This window comes from Argiope bruennichi, chromosome X1 (assembly GCF_947563725.1).
Source record: "Argiope bruennichi chromosome X1, qqArgBrue1.1, whole genome shotgun sequence".
NCBI classification, from domain to species: domain Eukaryota; kingdom Metazoa; phylum Arthropoda; class Arachnida; order Araneae; family Araneidae; genus Argiope; species Argiope bruennichi.
The window spans coordinates 8,483,964-8,508,124 of record NC_079162.1 but is presented as its reverse complement, the minus strand read 5'-3'; the positions used below and the strand labels follow the sequence as shown (position 1 = coordinate 8,508,124).

Genomic DNA, 24,161 nt, shown 5'->3' with positions numbered 1-24,161 from the left:
ATTGTGCAGGCAGGACATTAGTTTTGATTTTCACAACTGCTTTAATTTTTTTTTTTATCTTAACGGCTTGTTTTTCTGCCTGAAGTGTGTCTTTCACTGGGGTATCTCTCAAAATAGTAGCCTGCCTCTTCCTTCGCCCTTTTCTTGTTCCTTGTCTTGTGCCAGCCTTTGGTAATGGCCATAGTTCTTCCAACGATGAAACAGTATCTGGGATCAAAACTTCGGGATCTGGGGATGATAAAACTTGCAATAGTTGAGTGTCATTTCTTTCATGCTCTGCTTCGGAAATTTTATCGGAATCAGTAGGCATCAGATTAGAACAAATGCAACCTAAAGCTGAGGAATCACTCTGGGATATATTAGATGTGGCTTGAGGACGGTCTGTAACGTAACTGGGAAGAAATTCTGAGTCTGGAAATATGTCTGAATTTCAGTGGACTTATTCCAGTAGCAGCAAAGGCGGCTGTTATATTGCTCTCGGCGGTAGCCAGAGGGACAGCAGTCGCTATGATACCTGGAATATCGTAAATCTTCATTGTTTTTCCAGAATTGTTTCTATGCCATGAATCACATGTACTGTTCACGTATTTCTTTAGCGGGCCATACACACTGCGATCCAGATATTGCAGCTTGGTGCGATCCAGCTGTAGTGAGGTTGAAAACTGCACACTGTGATCCAGCTGCAATGACGTTGAGAACTCAGCACCACAACTCCGTTCGCTTTCAAATAATTGAGTGCTGAAATCGAAAGATGAGAGTCATGATTGTTCAGTAGTAGTAGTGCAGGTCTTTCCTTTGTCGACTTCGTGTACAGGACGAAATGTTCAGCAAAATGCATAAAATGCTCTTCCTTTATCCATCCTGATGGATTGCAACATCTAGTGCTGCCTGTAAGTGCCCAATTGAAGGAGGGATCTCTGAAATTCACATGTGGAAAAACGAAGAGAGGAGGAATCTTATTTCTTATAACAGATACAGCACAACCAACGTGACAAGAGTGAGTTCCTCTTTTTGCAGATGTCATTTTGCCAATCTGTTTAAATCCCCTTCGAGCTACCACTCGGTCGGGTTTTTGAACAGTTGAGATCCCTGTCTCATCCATATTTCATATATCCGCAGGTCCTGCTTGTTGATTTTCTTCCGATGAACCAGGCACTTTCCGTTTTAATGAAATAGAAAACTGGTACGCAAATTTCCGTACTTCTTTCGAACTAAGACCAAAATAATCATCTGACGACCGTTTAGCATATTCTGCGAGATATGCTTCCACCTGAACGCTGAAAATTTTTCGTGTTGGCAGATAGCTAAAAAGTCAAAGGATAATCACCCCCTGCTTTTGAAGCTTTTGGGCAGTAGCATTTTAGGGAACGCAAAGGTATCCCATACTTTTCAGCAGCCTTTGAATATGACGATTCTTTATGCAATATCGCTTTTACTGCTTCCACAATAACGACCTGGGGGGTCGAAGCTCGGTTTGTAGTTCTCTTTCTGTTTCTAACCATGGCTCTGGAAAAAATATTAGACAAATAAATCATCGGCATAATTAAAAGCGCAAGGCCAACTTGCCCCGCCTGGCTTGGTGTCAACATGCCCCATCACGCCATTTTGAATTTGATTCCATTTTTGATTAGGAAATACTAAATTAATTAAGATGCTTTCTCACAAATACGTTCGTGAATATCAAAATACTAAATGCAACATGCAAGAATTTTCATTACTAATATTGTACATTTTAGAAGAAAATCAAGTGAGTAGTAATACTTACTTTTCAAAGAAAAAAAAATTTTTGACCTCTAGTGTCTGTAGATCCAAATGAAACTGACTGAAAACTTCTGTCAGTATTCTTCTGAGCGTATGAAGCATACTTTTTGTTTACTCTGTTCCTGTTTCTACTGCCATCTAGTGTTTTTTACCTGCGTTATTAGCAAAGTGCCTACTTGCCCCGGGTGCCAATTAGCCCCGGTCTCCCCTACTGTTAAATGTATATTCTGCCTGTCTTAATTTATTAGACCTACATATGGTGACCTTAGTAAGCGTTCAGTTTTTCATCTCAGTTTTCCGAATTCTAAAGATTCTGGGCCCAACGAGAATAATAATTTTAATAAAGATAAAAAACTTCACTCTTCGGCAGCAATAAACCAGAAATGCATTTCTGTTTTTTTTTTTTTTTTTTTTGCAGTTTCCATTCAGAAATTACTAAATTTCATTATTTTATAGCGGTCTTGGATACGATGATTAAACTTTGGATTCTAATCTTGTTCTTATAATCCGTTTAACAATGATGCTTAAAATAGCAGAAGAGGTAGATTGATTTGAATTTTTTGAAACGGCTAAAAAAATTGCTTTCGGTTGTTGAATTGGACGATAAAAAGATTTAGAAGCTTTTTGGCGAAATCTTGCTTTAACAAAATTTCATCGAATTATTCGAAAATTTAAGGATGCAATTTATAGCTCACCAGCTAAAATGCAGCAAATTTTACCTGTAGATTATGATTTGCAAGCTTTATTTAAAATTGCCAATGGCGTTTTCTAAATTTCAAATGAAGATTTGGCTATGTTTACTTATTTTTAACAATGAAATTTAACTAAAATTGAAAAACGACTTTCCAAACCAGAAGTTCAGCGTATATTCCTTTCGCGGAAAAGAAAGTGTGGTTCGAAATTTTAACAAATAGAAGTATTGCTGGTGTAGTTTTAAGTATAGAAATAAGACAAAGGGACGCGAACATATGACTGGGACAGTCTTCCGTTTCGGCGTTGATAGTAAAGAAGAGCCCGATAAGCACTTTATTTGATTACCGATCTGAAATTATTTGGTTGACATATGCTTTGCAGTTGGTAATAGGTTTTATTATTTAACCCTTTCTAGCGCAGTGGGAAGTATGCTTCCTACCAAATTTATCAATCTTTGTATGAAATTATGTAGGTTGGCATAAGTTCTGACAATTTTTTTTAGAAAGACAGAAACTTAGATGCTTGTGTTCTTTATCTCAGACAAAATAATGTATCTTGATTTGTTACTTAATTATTAATTAACCAAATTAATTAATTAATCAAATTAAATTTATCTAATAAGCTAAATGAAAACCTTTTCTTATTCTAATTTCAAACCTAAAAGTATTTTAACGTAATATGGCTAGAAAAAAAATGGCCCTTTAAAGGGTTAAAGAGTAACAAAATTTTTCCTTCAAAATGTGCATTGTATGCAGCAAACGGCAAAACCTATAAAATTAACACTTCAACACTAAATTAAACACCAAGAATTAAGCTTAAGATCAAATTAATAAGAAATTAAGCTTAAGAAGATTAAAGCGAAAATTTCAGTGGCCTTTCATTTTTATATGAATTTTAAAACCTATAATAGGATCAGACATTATTCAGCATTACAACTGGTGGTTGGATATAAAGCAACAGAAACTACATTGAGACAACACAATCCAATAATTTTAGTTTTTCTGCAGAATAATTTTAATATATGTGTGTGTGTGTGTGTGTGTGTGGTGTCGAGAGCATCATCCTGCTGGCGCCGCTTGTGTCATCACTCAACAGCCAAAACGAAGCCATTTCATTCCCGCCAGTATTCAGTTATGTAAAAGTGTTCGTCGATGTAAAACGGCCCAGCCGTCCGTCATTAAATTCATTTGTTATTATTTAGTGTGCGATTCTTGTAATATGACCCATCTCTAAGTATTAATCTCAAGCGGGCTTTACCCTAGGGCCCGTGAGAGATATTTGATTTGATATATTACCCGGTTAGTAAAGGCCTGTTTTTCAAGCTAGAGTTAACACGTCTCTACATGTGGAGGCCCGGTCCCGGATGCACTGACCGCGGCAATAGATAATAGTAATTTCCGGTAAGAATCCGGAAATTACACCATTAGTTCTTCCGTTCGGCAATGGCCGACAAATTTTTCAAGACAATCTTCGGTTCGGCAGTGGCCGGCGAATTGTGAAGTTCCTGCAGAAAACGGATGTAATTGAAGAAGAACAGGTAGGAGAATTTTCTATATCATTTTGAATAAAGAATCTTGCAAGCATTTATTTTAAGATTTGTATACTTGAGAATGACTTTTTCGAGAAAAAGAAACTGTTTGAATGTGTGTATCTTAGGAATTTTTGTTTTGAAGAAATATTAGCATTTGTTATTACAAAAATAGGCAAATTCAAAATGTTTAAAAACACAAAAAAGAAAGATTTAATTATTGTCGCTGAAGCAATAGGTGAGGTAGTTCCGGAAAAAACAAATATTGTGCAGCATAAACAAATTATAGAAAATAGCCAAGCGGCTAAAGATGATTTGGAATTTGTTAAAATTATCATCTCAACTGTAGAGGAACACGAAAAAATAGAGGCAAAGGAACGCCGTGAAGAGGCAGAACAAGCGCGTTTCTCCACTTTTGGTTTTCAGTTTCACAAGTCTGATGTTTCCATCTGGAGATGTGAAGACTTCGATGACTTTGCCCAAAGGTCAGTCCATTCTTTTCATATTGTCATTAAATATCAGCTGTCCCAAACATTCAAAGCGAAAGTGTTTTCTTAGATCTTGTCGTAATCTTTGGCGATAAGCAAATCCTTTATTTAGATATTTACTACCCAGGAGATCTAGATCAGGTATTTCAACCTCTCTGGCTTCTTGCAAGAACATATTGAGAGTAAGAGGTTCTAGGTCACTTGAATCATCACTTACATAAGTTAGAGGTCGTCCATGGATGACACTTTCACAGTCACATAAGACAATTCTTCAATTATTTTCACATGACAATTCACAATTCTTCAAAATTTAGATATGTTTGTTCTAGAACTATACGTAGGAATCGTTTGTCAATACCGATTAAACGTTCCCAAAAGCCACCCCACCAGGGTGCAAACGAAGGAATGAACTTCCAGTCAATTTTATTCATAATACTGTATTTGATTACTGTCTCCCAGTTAATCTTTTTGATGAGGTTATTCGCTCCAACTAAGTTTGTACCATTGTCTGAATAGACGGTAGTTGGTCTACCTCGATGAGCCACGTATCTGCGGAATGACTGCAGGAAACTTTCTGTTGATAATGAAATGATCAGTTCTAGATGCACAGCTCTAAATACTGCACAAGTATAAATAACAATCCAGGACTTCTGATTTCACTTTAGATAGAGTGGTCCAGCAAAATCGACTAATATAATTTCAAACACAGAAGCCACTCTAAGCCGGTCGACGGTAAATATTTTGAGTTTCTGAAGCCGCTTATCTTGTGACCCTGCGAAAGATTCTCGCTGAGCTATATTATTAAGGAAATTTTAGATCAATTTCAATCTTCCACAGTTATGCTTCCGAATTTTTTTAAGACCCTTTTCACTCTACAACTATCTACAAATCGGGTAAGAGATGAAAATATCATAAATTTTATCTTTCTTTTTCCGTTTAGGTGACACTAACGGCTGTTTTCCTTTTTTTCCGTGTTGATAATTTCTTCGTCGGGGAAAATATTGTATTTAGGCCAACATTCAGGAGAGTTTTTAACCAAGGAGGTCCTAACCAACAATAAGACTTGGCCAAATTTTCGAAATTATAACTTTGAGAAGGTAGATCAGCTGGATTCAATTGCCCGGATATATGATTCCAATCATCTGGATCACTCAAAAGACGAATTTCTTTTACACGATTGAAAACAAAAGTAGACCAGTTTCTATTCTTTTTTATCCAATAAAGACCATTACTGGAATCAGACCAATATCGTAGCAATTTTCTCTATTCCTTAACTTTCTTTTATGTAATGGCACAGTCTTGCACTTATATTGCATGCTAAAAGCTCTAGTCTAGACACCGACAGATATTTGAGAGGAGAGACCCTTGTTATACCCTGTATCAACTGGCAATCGGTCGAATTGCTACCTTCACTCCTCAAGAATGTGTAAGCAGCATACGCCTTCTCGGAATCAAAAGATGTGCAGTGTTATATTGCTGCCCCTTTCTTTGTTTAGACATCTAGGAATAGAAATGTCATTTAAAAATTTGAGTTGCTCATTCCACATTGCAAAATTTTGGCCACTCAAGATGAAAAATTGGCATCCCAGGATAATTTTAACTTCCAGCATTCTTTTAGCAGCAATTTTGGTATCAATATTTCGGGACAGGTAAATCCAATGCGATCAAAAATTTTGTGAATAGTCGATAAAATAATCCGCTTAATTACTGGTTGATCGTCTGTATTGGAATCTAAATTTCTCAAATCAATAGACAGAGTCAGTATTAATTTCCCATTTTAAGCCCACAACATCGACGGTGTTTGTTTCTGTTTGGTCAGATTCATTTTCTTCAAAGGAGGTATGCTCCCACCCTCGTAAGTTGAAATTTGCAGGTTTAAGAATCTCGTGCGATTCATGAATAAATTTCGATAATTCCTCTTCATTTTCAACACCATCAACACAGTTGTCCACATAAAAATCCTTCAAAGGGTTTTTAACCGTTTCATTGTAATCAGGGGGAGCATTATTCAAATGATATTCATGAGTTGCTCCCAGTAAGAAAGAGCTGGAGGTTATTCCGAAACCTTCCTTCGGTGCTGAAAAATTTTAAAGTTTTCTTTCTGCCCATCCTGCTATCACAAAAAATTTAAATAAGGCCTATCATATTCATGGAATTCTATCTGTAAGAATGCCTTTTCGTTGTTGGCAGTAATTCCATATTTTCCTATCCTAAACCTGTTTAAAACGGAGAGAATAAGTTCAACCAAATTGGGCCCCTTCTATAAGCAATCATTTATTGATGGCGAACTTTTAGCTCGGGCAGATCCATCGAAGGCGGACCTGGTCTTCGTTGTGGAGTTTTCTTTGATAATAGGGCGATGAGGTAAGTAGTGCTCAGGTTCTGAAATATCTAACTTCTCAATAATACCCTGATCCAACTAGTCCTTAAAAATGTTTTCGCATTCCTCTATTTTTCCTAATTTCTTCAGAGATTTGATGGAATTTACAAGTCTTTTTTCAGAAATGTTTTTGCAGTTTGTCAAGCGTGGATGTCCTTCCAAACAAGGTAATCGTACTTGACAAGGTAATCCCTTCTTCATTTCTGGTTACAGTTCGAAAAAAAAAAAAAATGCTCTTTTGCTAATTGTTCCAATTCTTCCCTAGTTTTCTTTTCACTTGGGTCACAAATTCCAAGTGTGTCTAATCGCCATAAATCTGAGGTGATTGTATTATTAACGTGACAGGATAAAACAGTAGACGTACTGTCATTCTTTTCTATCTCATTTGTCTTTCCCATCAGCGTCTAGCCTAATTTAGTTCTTACACAGACTACTCCTGAACTAAGTTGCTTTATCTCTCATGTGAGCAATTTACCTGCGACATCATCCGCAATTAATAAATGAACCTCCAATGGAGAAGAGTGATACAATAATTGGTCATCATAAGCATGCACTACATCAGTTAAAAATATTTTATTAGATTTAAGTTCTCTCGCATAGGGCGACAATTTCACTCTAGAAATATTGGAACACATTTTTTCCTGATCTAACACCTCAAAATTACAATGGTAACTATTATCTACATTACTTAAGCGTACCAGATACTTTTTATGGTTTTCCGCTTTTTCAATACCGCTAAATAAATAATGTAAAATGGATTCCTCACTGATAACTTCACAATTCCTTCCTTCTGCGACGTATTTTGATATGTCGGATCTTAGAGACCCTGTATCATAGAGACACCGAATTAATTTAGTTCCACTGTTCCCACGAATTTGAACTACTAATGTTTGTAAATAAACTTGACGTAAGGACATTTTATTAGTTAAAGAGCTGTTTTTTCTTTCGAATTTTTTTTCATTATTTTTATTGCCGCACATTCATCATTCCCATTACACATGATAGGTAAATTTTTAACATTGTATTTAGAACAATTAATTGTTTGTTTACAGAAACGAGCAATATGTCTGGGTTTAGAATTTAAGCATCGAAAACAAATTCCGCGATTAAAAAAAATTCCATCTTTTTTTCGTATGTTAAACCACGACCTTCGTAATACAAGGCCTCACAATTCCCAACGCGTTCAGCCCGTGACGTCATGAGGTTGGATGAATTTTCTAGAAAATTCTAAAGGCAACTGGTGTAAAAGAGTGCTTTTAGTCACGGTAGATGTTGGCGTAGCGAAGTGCGGGTAATGTGTTATTGGTTTTATTTAAAAGTTTTCTGATCTTTTTTTCATATTAATTTTAATTTATTGTAATAAAGATGCCTAGTGCGTGCTGTGTTCCTAATTGTAAAAGTAATTACACGAAAAATAGCCCCAATGTTTCAGTATTTTCGTTTCCAAGCGATGAAAACACTACAAGAGCATGGATCTCTGCAATAAAGCCGGACAATTTCGTGCCAACTAAATATAGTAAGGTAAGTTTGATTCTTTTTTTGTACAGTTTTTAGTTAATTAATTTCTTTGAACTGTGAAACATTTAAAATTATGTATAACTTCCATTTATCTTATGTCATTTTGCTTTCTCTACATTTAGTTGCTTATGCTTCCAATTACTTTGGTATTGTTTGCTTGAGCTAAATAAAAAATTTCTTTTTTATTGTTACTTCTCATAGTTTTTTTAAAAATTTGTTCTTAATATTTAAAATGTTTTGTTTCTGTATCTTTTTAATTATACTTCATATATATTTTTTAAAATTTGACTTTGCCCTAATATTTGTTTCATATATGTAGGTCTGTGCTAAACATTTTCCAGAAAATCAGTGTTTAACAGTTAGAGAAGCGTTTAATACCAGTACAGGAGAACTTATTCAAGTACCAATGGAGTGTAAAAGGTAAGTTTTTTAGAAATATGTAATAATTATCACCAAAATCTTACAAAGTACTTAAGTGATTTATTGTTATTATGCTCTTATAAAAAAAGTTTAAAATCATCTAATGAATAATAAATCTTAAGTTTTAATTATATATATCATGACTATAGATTGTAGAAAAATTAAATTTATATTTTGTTCTAAAATATTATATAAAAAAGTTAGATATAGTTGTAAAACAATATGAATTGCATGCTCATATAGGTTTAGAAAATGTAGCTTTTATTTGTTTATCTATAAATCATCAGCATATATAAAACAATTAATATTTATTATTTTTAAATATAATTAGTTATACACAATCTTTAATTATAAATGAATGCAACTTTTACAAAATATCTTAAACTTTTTAAAAAAAGAAATGAAAAGTTACTGTTTTTAAATCAATTTTTCATGCCTTGTAAAATCAATTGATTAATTCATGTAGAATATTGTATTACTTGAATGGTAGTATAAATAATTATTTTAAATATTCCAACACAATATTGAACTATTTATTTTGGATGAATGAATGTTTCTGTTGATTTTAAATTTCATTATTTAATAGTATGATTTTATTTAATACTGTCCAACATACATTAGCTTTCAGTTTATGTATTATAAAATTACTAATTTTTTTTTATCTAATGAATTCCACTTTTTTTTTCTAGGCTTGTACCTGGTGCTGTACCTTCAATTTTCCCTAATTTACCCTCATATTTTTCCTCGGACTCAAAATCAAGAAGAGAAACTCCAATGGATAGGGCAACACGTAAGGATATGTAAAACTTAAAAGCAGCTTTAAATAGCAGTCTCCAGGACATAGCAAAAAAAGAGGAGTTAGAAAAAATCAACACTTTTTCTGATTAATTTTAAAATTTAAAAACTTTGAATCAAATATATGGAGTGTAATTCAAAAAGCAAACGAAATAATTTTTATTTGTCTAGACAATTCTCAAGCTCCTAAGGTAAGTCATTCTTTATTAATTTCTTCCAAATTAGAAGCCCATGCATATGTTGCAGATCATGAGGTTAGAAGTTTAGGCAATTTTTCTTTTCCATTAGTCATAAGTAAATCAGGTACAATTATAGAAATTCTAGATCATTTAGAAAATTTTATGTATGAGTCAAAAGAGAAAATTGAAGTAAAAGATACAGTCCTGTTAATATGCGACTTATTAAAGGCCCTTTCGGAAAATTCTGAAGTTAGCTCGCAAGCAAGTAATTTTTTGATGGAGGAAGTTTCTTTTCTTGGAAATAATAAATATGCACGCAGATATTCATCTGATATAATGATATTTTCATCTTTACTGTATACTATAGCACCATTTGCATATAAATTCCTAAGACAAAGTGGATATTTGGTTCTGCCTCATCCAAATACTATAAATCATCTGTGTTTAAAGTATAGTGTAAGCCCACAATTAGAACAGCTAGATTCATATTTTTTGTTGTACATAAAACAGAAATTTAAATATTTGCAGGAGAAAGATAAAATTGTGACTTTATTGCTAGATGAAGTTCACATAAAAGAATATTTTGAGTATAAAGGTGGTTGTGTAACGGGCATGTCGTGTGATTCTGAAGCTTCTGCTTCTAGTGCCCAAGTTTTTATGGTCAAAAGCATTGCATCCCAGTATAAAGATGTTGTTCATGTTCTGCCAGTGCATTCCATATCAGGGGAAATTTTGCATGAATTTATTAAGAAAATCATTATTGGATTGGAAGGTATTGGGTTTACAGTTATTGGTATTATTACTGACAATAATTCAGTTAATAGGAAAGCTGTTGGACTTTTTATTGATCCGCCAGAATTATCTTATTGTTATTTTCATCCAGTTAATAAACAAAGACCACTGTTCTATGTTGTAGACCCTGTTCATTTGTTCAAGTGTATGAGAAACAACTGGTTAAATCAAAAAAATGATGGCAAATGTTTCTTCTATCCTAATTTTGATTTGGTTCCTGAGGTAAAAGATATAGCTAACTTTAAAACAGCTCGATTTTCAACTATAAGAGATTTGTACAACTTAGAATCGGATAGCTTAGTTAAAATGGTTTTAAATTAAGTCTTAAAGCACTTGCTCTATCAAACATGGAAAGGCAAAACGTTCAGTTGGTTTTGAGTATTTTTAATGAACATGTTGCAGAAGCTCTTGTTGAATTAGGAGAAAGGAAAAATTTAATCTATTCTAAGGATACGTCTGAGTTTTTAAAAATCATTATTACATGGTGGCAAATTGTTAATGTTAAAACACTGAATAAAGGTAAACGCTTAAACAATAGGTATCAGGAGCCATTCACTTTTGATAAAAAGGACATTAAGATGTTATTTTTAGAGAAATTTTTAAAATGGCTTGATAATTGGGAAGACATGAAATTTAATACTGGGACATTTACAAAAGGAACAAGGACTGCTTTAGTTTTAACTACCAAAGCTATAATAGAAATTTCATCTTATTGTAAAGATAATTTTAAAATGAGTTATATTCTTCCTGGCCAGCTTCAAACAGATGATTTGGAAAGTAGGTTTGGCTGTTATCGCAGATTAGCAGGTTCATACAACATTTCAGCCTTTTCAGCATTTTCAATACAACATTTCAGCCCAGCAACTCTTTGAATGTGAAAAAAAATTAAGAATTCAGTCTTTGTTGAAACTGTCTGTTCCCAGCAAATCTTTCGGCGCCTTTAAAATTAAAAATTTTGAAACAGATGATATCTTTCCGGATTATGATCCAAGCTCTTCAATTGCTTTCATCGACCTTAAAGTAGAACCAACAGACATTTTGAATTTGCAAGAAAGCCTTCCTGTTTTAATGTATCTTGCAGGATATTGTATTTTTTTTGTTTTAAAAAAATCTAAGTGTACTGCCTGCAAATATTTACATCAATTAGATGAAGAGATAGAATTGTCGCCAGAACATGAATATTTAAAAAATTTGGATAGGGGTAAACTTTCTTTCCCACAAGAACATATTTTAAATGCAGTGCTCTATAATTTTACAGTATTTAAAAAAATATGCGATGAATACGAGTCTGAATTCCTAAAACTTCGCGATCAAAGAAAAATAGTTTCTTGCCTTACATATTCTATTCTAGAAGAAAATGAATTCTGCAACAGTGGAGCATGTGATGAAGATGATCAGTTTAATTCCATTATCTGGAAAGTTGTTTGGTGCTCCACAAATATATTTTTAAATAATTATGTTAAGAAAAAAAAATGATAGTTTAGCTAAAGCTTTAGTTCAGAAAAAAACCTAGCTGTAAAGAAAGCAGAAAAATGAAAGGGAAAAAAAATTAAAAATTACTAACTTGAAAAAGAGAAGGGATGATAAAAATATTTAATGTTAAACTTTCAAGCATAACAAGTAATATCAGTTTAAATTGTTAATTGACTTTTATCACAATTGTTTCTTTTAATATTTTTATTAACTTTTATTTATAAATTTGTATTTTAACTTTATTTAATATTATAATTATTTTCATTTGTCTGTGTGAAATTTATAATAAAGTTGGGAAACAAAATGTATTTTGTTATTGTCTCTCTGAAAATAAAATGTTATGATTCAAATAGTGCGTGATATTTTTGTTTGTGTTTTCTTTTACTGTTTCTGCAGATTGAACTGAAATTAATTATAAATGCATTGAAATGTTAAATCAGATATAATAAAAGCTAGTTTATTAAATTGTATGAATTACTAATATATTAAATGAAAACAATTCTTAATGTGAAAAAACAAGGTGTGAAAGTAATTCTTTTTTATCAACAGAATTAGTTGGTGTAAAATTTAAATCTGATATTAACTACATTAATATTTTATTTGAAAGTTCATAAGTAATTTGAGAAGTAAACAATTATATGTTAATTTATAAAATACATGTATTACCTGTCACTACAAGAAAAAAATCATCAAATGCTTTAAAAAGTCTTAATGATTAATTTAATTTCAAGCTTTAAAAAATATTTTCAAGGAAAAAATAAAACGATTTTACAGCTTTTAATGAAATAAAAAACTCCATTAAAACAAGAAAACTAACAATACCTCAATCTATAAATTTACATCTTCGAAAGTTTGAATGTTATTAAATGGTCAATACGCTATAGAGGACTTTTAAGATTTTCTATCATGCCGTTTCTTTTATTCACACGGGAAAAATAAATCATCTTGAATTTTATGCAAGATTAATGGCTTAATATTAGGAATAGTAAGTTATTTTTAAGTGAATTTAAAATATACCTAAACATCAAGGAAGAAAGCAGGATTCTGCTCACCGCAGGCAATCATCCTACTCGTGTGACGTCACAAACTAGTTGTGAGGTATTGTATTACGGAGGTCGTGGTTAAACCCTTCGCAAACCTACAATCTTGAGTCATATGCGATTTATCGCAAAAAGCGCATTCCTTTTGTTTTGAATCAACCGGATACGAAAATTTCTTCTCGAATTTTTAAATAAATCAAAACCAGATGGCCTACTTGCTTTTTCACAAATATGATGATTCAGCGTTTTTTTTATATTTTTCTAAATCGAAAGAAGAACGAAAGAATAATCAATTTTTATTCCGATTCGATTTCCTTTTTAAGGAAATTTAAAGAGATGAGTCACTCCCTGAAATTTCTGCTGCAATTAATTCAGTTTCATTGCGTTCGTAAACTCTCAATAAATCGCTTGGTAAACCAGACTCTACAAGAGGATACATGAAAAGTTATCTTCAGCAACTCCTAATAATTTTAATGCTCTTAGTTGCCCTTCTAAAGTATCCTACAGTTAAACTAAAGAATACTTTTGACCTTGAGGATTCGCGTTATTTATGATAACTGAAAGAAGCTCTCTAATGTAAACTTCGATCAGAAAATCATCTCTTCCGAAGCGCTGGTTTAAACACTTGACAGCTTCCTCATAATTTTTTCCTGTTGGCGGGAAAGATTCTACTAATTGCCTTGCTGGCGAACACTTTTGTGCTGATTGCAACAAATACTGAAATTAGTCATCATCTACAATATCTTCATCTTCATGGATCTTTTTTTAAAGTGCCCCCACCATTGGAGCCATTCTTTAATGTTTCCACTAAATTATTTTAATTCCATCTCTGGAAGTCTAAATATACTTTCATTGCAGTAACATCTGGTTTAGGTTTTTCTAAAGCGTCTAATGTTCTCTGTAGTTTCGTTTTCGTTTCTAAAAATCTATTTTCATAAGTTGTAATTGCTTCATATTCCAGATTAAAATTTTCTTGTATGTACGTTGCATTGCTTTGCAAAATAGCTAAAATCTTTGTATTTAAATCCTTTAATTCTATATATTTTTGTTCTAAAAGAACTATCTGTGCCGCCAAGATATCTGTGTCCTCTACTTTCTGTTCCAAAATTTCGGAACCTTTATATAATGCTCTCATAAAATTACTCCTCGTAGGAGTTCTTAACTTTTTAATGCTTTCCATATCCACTTCTAATAATTCCTAAATTATAATTCTAAATACCTCGAAATCTATATCTATCTACGTAAATTCTATACATATAAATCCGGGCAGGGATACCAGATTTTGGGAATTCTAGATCCCAAATTCAAATATATCGAAATGTAAGAGAAAATTCGCTCTTAGCTGTCATTCCAGGAACTTCTAAATCAGAAGAATCGAGATATTCCAATATGAATTAGATCACATAAACATCGAAATCATTAATCCAAACATTCTCTTTTTTGTCATCTTTTTTATTTGCTGGACGAGGACACAGGCACAGATAATTATAAACAAATATTTAAATATTTCATTTTACGTGCACGAATTTTTTATATAGCATACAACCATCTTTTGTTCCGTTGCTACACATTTTATCAACCAGAACTGAAACTGAACCGAAACTGAAACTTACATCTGTTACTGCGGGATCATGGGACTTTTTCGTAACGTCACCATTGTGCTTGCGCAAAAGGATTACATGATATTACGGTTAAGCCAGGTAATGAGTATAGAAGCTAGTGAAGAGAGGGTGAGGGAGAGAAGATTCATATTTTCACTACGTTTTTTATTTGATACCGGACTCGGCAGAAAATGTTTCGCTTTTTTCTTTTGATTGCACTGAAGAATTCCGATCTCGAGTGAAATGTAAAGTAATATGATGCTTTTTATTGCATTTTGCACAAGAATTCTTTGATTTGCAAGAACTCATTTTATGTTTTCTCAGGCAATTAAAGCAAAAATCGTTATTTTCACAAATTGAATTTTTTCATTAACAAATAATTTCTTATAAGAATACATATAAAGAGAATGACCCTCATTATACAGAATGCATTTCGAACTTTTCACATCGGATAAAAAGGTTTTTGATATATTTTTCATATTATAATTTTCATTATAAGGGACAACACTCTTTGACAGGAATTTCCCCCGGGATGACAAATATAAATCAATTTCCTTTCTCAACGTAATTGGATTAAACCAGGTATCTACTTGTTTTGTATTTATATGTGAAGAGATTACCCTATCCCATTTTTGAAATAGTTTTCAGAAATTATGAGCTAATTTAATGTTTTGAAATCTGACACATTCCTTAATTTTAACTAATATTCCCAGCTAGCGGTTAAACGGGAAGCGAACTGATCATAGGTCTCATTTTACTGATACACATTCTGAAATTCTCTAGACAGGATTGAGCTGTTGGGGGAAATTCTCTCAGCATATTTTTTTTAAAAATTTTCTCATATTTATTTAGATCATCATCATCTATGTATGGGATTATATTAGACGATCTTTCATCTAGTACGTTAAGACGAATCTCAGATTTATATTTCTCTGATGCATTCTTTACAATAAATGCTCGCTCTAAAGATTTAAAAAAAAAAGGGGGGGGGGGTTTGCTTGATACTTTAATTGTTAGAGTTCTAATATTTTTTACTAATCAGTCTAAGGAATCATTTGGTGATTGATGATGATCAATGATTGTGCGTTATTTTCTTTTGCCCCGGCACGAATTCGCGCTATTTCAAGTACAGTTTTTACTCTTTCTAACTTTAACTTCTCAAATTCTAATTCATTTCATCTTTTGCCTTGCGCTCTTCAGCAATTAAGTTTGCAAATCCTCTTACAGTTTCAAGGTCAGTTTTAAATTTATCACTTTTTTAATCATGTCAGTTCTAGTACTGTCATTTCATCACTTATATTCAAACCAAGTTCTCTGGTAATAAGCCTTAAATTTTTCTTTCTACAAGTCTTAAACATTTTGAAATGAGATATAGTCAATAAAGGAAACAAAAAAATCCTACTTCTTATGGAGAATTTGTATCCACGAGAAATATCAGTAACTCGAGAATCGAAACTGTTTCACTCCGTACGAGTGAACCACATGTCATCGATGCTCATAAAAATAACTCAAACTCATTAAATAAAGGGCCATATAGCGGACTGTAATTCACTTTTAATTCATGTGGAATTAAAAGTGAATTACACTTTTAATTCCACAAATTAATTCACACTCACTAATTTGACGTGAGCCGATGTTACACACATCTCTACGCGGCTGCTCGACGCTCAATACACTGTTTTAACAACAAACTCTTTTGTCCTACAGATGGCGAGACGGTAGTATGCACAGATACAATTCAAATCCTACATAGATTTTTATGCTCTATAACTTTTCTTTACATGAATTTAAGGATGGGATGAGAGGTTTTCAAATATTCTGGGAAGGGCTCTCCTGAACCCATTTTACTTTACCTTTCCAATCTAGAATCAAAACTCACCCCACTGGTCAATGACCTATGCTCAGATTCCCCATGGCCTGTGGTGCAGCAGATCACGCCATATTTGCTGCCGCAAAAACACAAAAATCCGTTGATGCACCAGAGGACTTAGAGTGCTACGGCTCTACCTGAGAAATGTAAACGCGTGGATATCAAAAGTTAGCAATTTGACGGACGACAGAATACTCTTCATGGGAAACAGCGTCACTTGTAAGATTCCGACCTACCTCAGGTCTCCATGTATGATCTAGGGCAAGCCAAGTCGCAGAACAGAAATCAAAACTAGTTATTCAGGAAAAGTATAATAGCACCCTATTCAGACGTGTAGCACCATATTCAGACCCAATATATTTCTAAAGCTCAGAGATTAACTCTTGAAAAGCTACAAGCATCAAATGGGAATTTCAGTACATGGAGTCGCAATCCTGGTGTAGACTACCGAAAAGAACATGGGTAATCCCTCCTCACATAGTTCCCAAAAAAGATGACCACATGGAGTTCAGGCGTTTGAATGCTCAAGCTATATGCTATATATTTTAGATTCCTTATGTGAATGAGTTTACTTAAAATTTTTTTAATAAAAAGATATTTTCAAAATTCCTTTTCATAAATGTACACTACTAGTCAAAAGTATTGCAAGTTTGAGAAATTTCACATTTTTTCAAGAATAAGCCCAACAAAAGCAATATTTTTTTGTCATTTAAAGTGATATTTTCTAGTATAAATGTGGTGGACTTGTTTCGAATTATTGTGCCATCCAATGTGAAGCAATCTTCTGCAACTATTATTTCCGACCGGTAGTTTATAATAAAATCTCTCCAAATGCGAAGGATTGCGTTCCGTTTGCTGCGCTGTCGAAGAACGTTCGCTGTACATTTCTTTTTAATTTCTTTTCATTTTTTTTTAAATGTGTGAATTAACTCGTGAGAAGTTCCAGGCTGTTGTTTTAATGCACCAAGAAAACATTTCTATTGTTAGGATTGCTCATCGGTACGATCGCGGTGAGTCGATTGTTTCACGTCTCATAAAGAGATTCAAAACCGAAGGAACCGTAGATAAAAAGCCTAGAAGTGGTCGTCCGAGGTTATCTTCTAAACGAGCTGATGCTACACTGACACGATTATGCTGTAAAAACAGATTTGGAAGTTCTGCTACACTTGGAAGAGAATGGAATATGTCCACGTCTGCCATTGCTAGTCCCAGAACAATTCGCAGGGGGCTCTGTCAAGCTGGTTACAAGGCACAAGTAGTTAGAAAAAATCCAGTAATACTGAAAACAATGCGGAAAAAACGATTGGAGTGGGCCACGGTTCACAAAAATTGGAGTATTTCGGAATGGAGGCAAGTTATATTCAGGAACAAAAGTCGCTTTTCTTTATTGTCTAACAAGTCTGGCTACGTTTGGTGTAAAGCAAAGGAGAGCTTGAGACCAGAATGCCTGGTTTGTACATTAAAACACCCAGAAAACGTAATTGTGTGGAGGTGCAGGTCATATCAATAAATTGGACAACTTCGTTTTGTAGAGAGGAATCATGAATGGTGACAAATATGTTGGTGTGCTGAAGGATCAATTGCTTCGTAGTGCTCGTGAAGGCAAGAAAGGCTCCCAAGGCAGAAATGGATATTTCAGCAAGATTTAGCACCCTACCATACAGCGAAAAAGATATGACAAACTTTACAATCAATATTAAATTTCATTTCAGTTCAGTTCTGACCTCTATATCGACACATTCGTTATTTGAGGTTAAGGCAGCATTTGCAAAATATGGTATTAATGTTCTCGCATGGCAGGAAACTCGCCAGATTTAAAAACCATAGAGAATTTATGGAATATAACGGGAAAGAAAACAACTGAGAATCATCACAGAACAAAACGAGAACTTCAGGGAACAGTAATTAAAGTTTAACACCATGAATTACCGAAAGAAATATTGTAAAACCTTGTGAATTCCATGCCTAACAGAGTGGCTGCTGTGATCGAAGCCAGAGGAGGTCCACCCAAATATTAAATGCTTTTCAGTTAACTTGAACTCTTTTATTATCTTTTCTGATCAAAAGAAGTTGAAATTGTTTTTCACTTCATTTTATTCCCGGGAACCATAATGGATTCCGATACTGATAACCTGTACATTTTTTTGTTTGTATTTCATTCTTTTTGAAATTAAATAATTTTTTTGTTCAATAATTTAATTATATCTTGCTTTTAGACTAATTTAACATATTGCATAAAAAATGAGCTTAAATGAAAAAATATTACTTTTAGGGGGCTTATTATTGAAAGAACGTGAAATTTCTCAAACGTGCAATACTTTTGACCAGTAGTATATATAGTACCGCATATGCATTTCAGCATTTTACGTACCAGACCATTGATGATTTGGAATACTGATCGTATATTTGGATGGTGTTCTTGGTATATCTACAGATGAGACTGAATATTTGAAGCAATAAAAAAAAAAAAAAAAAATCCCAGATTTCAAAAGTCCTATCTCTTAATTATTGAGGAAATAATGGAATTTTTTTAGCCAGCCGTTTGTAAACTTTTTAAAATATTTAATTTCTGACAAAAATATCCAACTACTACCTTAGAGAGTTAAAATATAACAGAATATCAGCAATCTAAAGCTACATAAATATGGAAAACTTGAGCAACAAAGTAATTTTTCATCATATAGCTATGAAACTTTAAAGCAAGGCTATTTGCAACGATTGCATTGGAATGTCAACTCAGGAGAAAGATGATGCATATGAAAATATCATGTCTATGACATTATAGGTGATGCGAGAATGCAAAAAATGCGCAGAGTCAGCACGCACAGTGCAAGACAAATTATAAATGAGGAGGAAATCCGCACTTTCAGGCATTTCGCTGCAAATGAAGATGATACTATACATTTAAAACGGCTAAAAGAAACCATCAGAATGCCTTTAAATATGGTAGAATGATCGGAAAGCTGAGGAAAGGTGTAGTTGGCAGAATGTTGGCGATGAGTTTGGAGTTGATAAAAATGTTGTTTCACACGGGTGGAAAACGTTCCATAGAACAAGTACATCTGTAGAAAAGGTTGATGGTGAACGAGCATGGAAAACAACGGCAACAGATGATTTATATATAGTTGTGATGGCCAAAACAAGCTAAAAACCAGACAGTGGATAACATTGATCAACACCTGCGTACGGCAAACGCACAACAGGTATCTCGATGTATAGAGGCCAGAATATTGCATAAAAATTATCTTTGTGCCCTGTGTCCGGAACGCTGCATACCACAGAGCATCAAACCATTGGCGAGGCCTTTTACAATGGTGTAACGAACACAAAAACTAGACATTTCTTCAATGGAGTCATGTCTTCTTTATCAACGCGAATCATTTTAATCTCAAAAACGATTTTTGGCGTCAGCTGATATGGAGATAGATAGGGACACATTTTCCTTCCAACAACATCGAGGAAAGAAATTATGAAGACGGTCCTAACGAGCTTGTGAGAGAAGCCATAATGCTGCATGGAAGAATGGAGCCAAGTTATTCTCCCCCATATGTGTCTGTTCCAAGACTAATTCGACTTTCTGACAATGGATGATAAAGTACGACTGCACATATTTCTTGCTGGGCAAGAGTTTCTGAAAATAGAATGTATCTATCGAATAAATTGCCCAGCATTCTCTTCTGATTTAAATCCTATTGAATATACAAATATTGCTTTGGTGAGACGTATGGTGGCATGATTGCTTTTCAAAATTTCAAAAACAGTTTTGTTACATCCATTCTACAAGTGTATTCATCACTAGACATGTAAACATTTTCGGTATTCGGCTAACGGGGGAATCCATGAGGCCGGTTCTCCGAATCCATTAGGGCAATTACAGAGAAAAATAATTTTTCTTTCTTTTAAGTCGTAAAAATAAGAATTATTTAATCGAATTAACTGAATTAATTAAATTTATTTATTTGACAATGGCAGATTTAGGAATCCGTGTTGGATAATGTGGAAAGGCTATTTTTCTTCTTTTTTTAACTTTAATATCACATTTTGACTCACTTTTATATCAATATTGTTACGAATCTGTGATGCGGCTTCCCAGCATAGTTGGTTCCATAGGAGGTCTCAGAGCTTGGCGACGAATTTGGCGACTTTGGCGCCAAAATAGATTATACCCGAAACATCGAGAATTTTCCCGATCCGTCCATTAGGAACCGAGATACGCCTCGAACGTTCCTGATTGGTTGAGTCTTCTAGCCCCGCCTCCTGAGACCTATAAAAGGAGCAGCCTGCAGCTGCTGGAGTCGTCGTGAATTGAGTAGTCGTAATCGGGATCGACGGTGAAGAGTAGTCGGAAGCGACGGTGTAGAGTAGTCGGAATCGACGGTGAAGAACTGGTCTTCCAGGGATTAGCAGAGCAGCGACGGAGTCAAGCTAGTGCTGAACTAAGCTGTGCGCTACTGTCTGCAGTAGAGTCTTGTATGCTTCACGTCTCGACTGAAGATAATCGTCTTCTATGCTGTATATAGTTGTCGTCTTTGTGCTGTCCTGTGTTTCTTCGTGTAAATAAACGTCGTTGTTTCTTTTTCTACTGCCGCCTGCTGATTGAGCGTTCTCCACACCATATAACTCCCACTATCCAAACGAACAACCCCGGAAATTTCGTAACAATATCATCTAGACTGGAATCGAACACAAGCTTTTCTAACTTTATGACCGTTAGCAAGTTCTAACGAACTGAGAAACGTAAATAAATCTTTATGTTATTTAATGTAGAAAAAACAAAAGATTATTAAAACCTCTAACCCGAAACATGCTAGCATGATAGTATTTTAGGGTTGATTGCATTAATTGTTGCATTCTGTGCATCTCAATTCATACATCATTCAATTTACAGAAAAAATAGTAGTCTAAAATCATTATTGTGTTAAAAAAACAACCAATTTTTCGAAACCTGTTAAAGCATTAATTAGTAATAAGTTGAAAAATTTAATATTTAATTTCGCTTAGACGTACAAATGCTATTCAAATATTTACAATGCTATTCACGGCATTTAATTACTCAGTTTAGACATTTGAGTTAAAATTTTCTGGCATTAAAATTAAAACTTGGCAATGCAGCACACACTTTAAAACATAATGGCAATATTTAGAAAAAAATAATATATATCAAAATTTAGAAAGAAGGGGTTTTTTTTCCCCTCCATTTACTTGAAAATAATTCACTCAAATAATATCATCTGAAATTGAACAATAGAATATATCTTTTTGAAACGTTATGATATAACAGTTAAAAATATACAAATTAATTTCATACCTAGCAAAAGAAGGCCAAGATACATCAAGTTCTGAACTTAGAGGATTCAGATCAAAGTTTATCTCATTTAAGTCATACAGATATGAAATAAAAGCAGTCCAAAGTTTAGGTTGAAGAGGAAGACTTTGTTCAAAATAAAAGTTTCTGTGAAAAGAAAGCAAATACAATAAGATTTTTACATGCACTAAAATTTGTTTATTTTGTATGTATTGGTATGTATGATATTATAATAAAAAGGACTTATCTAAAGTATATAAGTTCATCTTCATTTATTTGATTACTTAACTATGATGACAACAAATGGCAAGCAATGTATTTTATCAAAAGTTTTAGTGAAGCCTTAAGAACTTTTATATTAGCATTGAAATATTATGCATTCATACATTATGTCATCCAAATATTGAATTGTACATATTATACAAATTTCTCTGTAATACATACATATTTTTATATTAAAGCAGTATATTTAAAATGCAATTACATTTTAAGAAACATCCTAAGATTTCAAGAGCAAGAATACTCAGCTCAAACAACTGAAATTCTCAAATATTAAAGGTTTCTTTTCTTTTTTTCTTTCGACTTAAAGTTCAATGGAAGAAAATTCAATTTTTATAAAAGCCTTATACTTAATTTTAAAATTAAATGAATATAATTTTGTTTATCTGTCAATTCCAGATAAATCTCATTATTACTTACAAAAAATAAATGCATTCAAGTCCAGAGACTGCATGGCCATTTTACACAAATTTATAATTTTAAGAGAAAAAAAATCACCAAAAAAAAAAAAGAAGAAGAAGAAAGAAAGAAGAAGAAGAAACAAAATTAGCAAACAAAATAAATCATGAAAAACTTCGTCTGTAATTTGTATTCAGAAAGAATGTAATACATTTTAATGATACCTTTTTTGTCCTGTAATTTTAAAACAGCCGTAATTATCTTCTATATGAAATTGAATAACAGAAATACGAATTAAAATCTAATTAGTTAACAGGAAACTTAGATATATTTAAAATTAAATACACATTACTCTCCTTAAACTTATCTTTATTACAGGAAAAAAAATTATTATTTAACAAACCCCAAATTTTAATACAAGAATCTATATCTATTAGTTAAAAAATAATTTTACAAATATTCTGAGCATTCCAACAATGTGCACTAATAATTGTTGCTGCCAACTGATAAATTTCAAAAACTATCTAATAAAAATACCAAAGTGAATGTTAATCAAATAATGAAATGTTGCAAAACAATAAACTTTCTAAATTATTAATATGAAAAAAATTCAAGATATCTGTAATGCAATATAACTAACACTGTAGGAAAATTGGCATATGAATTCCTAGATAATAAAAGTTATTTTGTTTATAAAAGATTGTTTCATCTATCATTAAAGTATAATTACACAAGTCTTTTAATATATTACATAATACAAATGTTACCTTGTGGTTTTTTCATCAAAGAAACATATTTGCAAAGTATCAGCAAGGCATTTGTGAATCAAGCAATACCTAATTAAAGCACGACCTCTTCCCACAGATGATTTCAACTAAGAAATGAAGAGATTAGTTTTTTCTGTAATATACTGCTTTGGAACCCAATACATAAAAAATGATCAGTTAATTATATAACTAATGTACATACACAGTCGTCATGCTAATCATAGCACAAAGACTGATTTTTGCACTACTAGAGTTGAGAATATACTTCCAATTTAAAAAAATGCTTTAAATGATAAAAAAATATATTTTGTTATATGAGTCAATAAATCACTACTGGAAAAAAATATAAAATTTAAATTTTTATATAATCCTCCAATCCTATGAGTTATATTTAGCAAAACACTTTGACACATTCACATTTTAAGTAAATCTATTTTTCCCAAACTAGAACTGACTCAATTATGAAGGTTTTAATTTTATTATTTTAGACCAATCAATGGTCTCTCCAACGGAATTGAGTCAATTAATTGAAGGATCTTCACTGAGGCATCATTGAAATGACCTAAAATAATAATATTGTTACAAACTTGTAATTTTGCTTCCCAGTACGACTAGTGTCATCGTAAGAAAGACAGGATGTACGATCTGTCCTGTGCGTGCTGAGCGTCAATGAACTCAGAGCTTGGCGACTAACTTGGCGACCATTTGGCGATGAATTTGGCGGCAAAATGGATCATACTGGTAAGTTCGAGAAGTTTCACGATCCATCCAGTAGGAACCGAGATACACCCAGAGACGTCCCGATTGGTCTGAAGATTCTAGTTCCGCCTCCCGGAACTATAAAAGACGGGCACTCTGAAGCTGCAAGGAAGA

At 33.1% G+C, this 24,161-nt stretch overlaps 1 protein-coding gene across 4 annotated transcripts in view; it reads right to left on the bottom strand.

Moving 5' to 3' along the window:
- The window catches only part of LOC129959536 (early endosome antigen 1-like), a 169,642-nt gene that overhangs the window by 76,872 nt on the left and 68,609 nt on the right, over nt 1-24,161 (bottom strand). For 3 of the 4 annotated variants that reach the window (XR_008783451.1, XM_056072416.1, XM_056072415.1), the window contains 2 exons: nt 23,289-23,395; nt 21,847-21,990 (listed from right to left, as the gene is read on the bottom strand). Coding sequence is in view for 2 of the 4 variants with exons in the window: in XM_056072416.1 (XP_055928391.1) it covers nt 21,847-21,990; nt 23,289-23,395 (251 nt within the window). In the remaining 2 variants the exon portion in view is untranslated. The remainder of the gene's footprint in view (nt 1-21,846; nt 21,991-23,288; nt 23,396-24,161) is intronic. The other variant, XM_056072417.1, reaches the window with a different exon arrangement.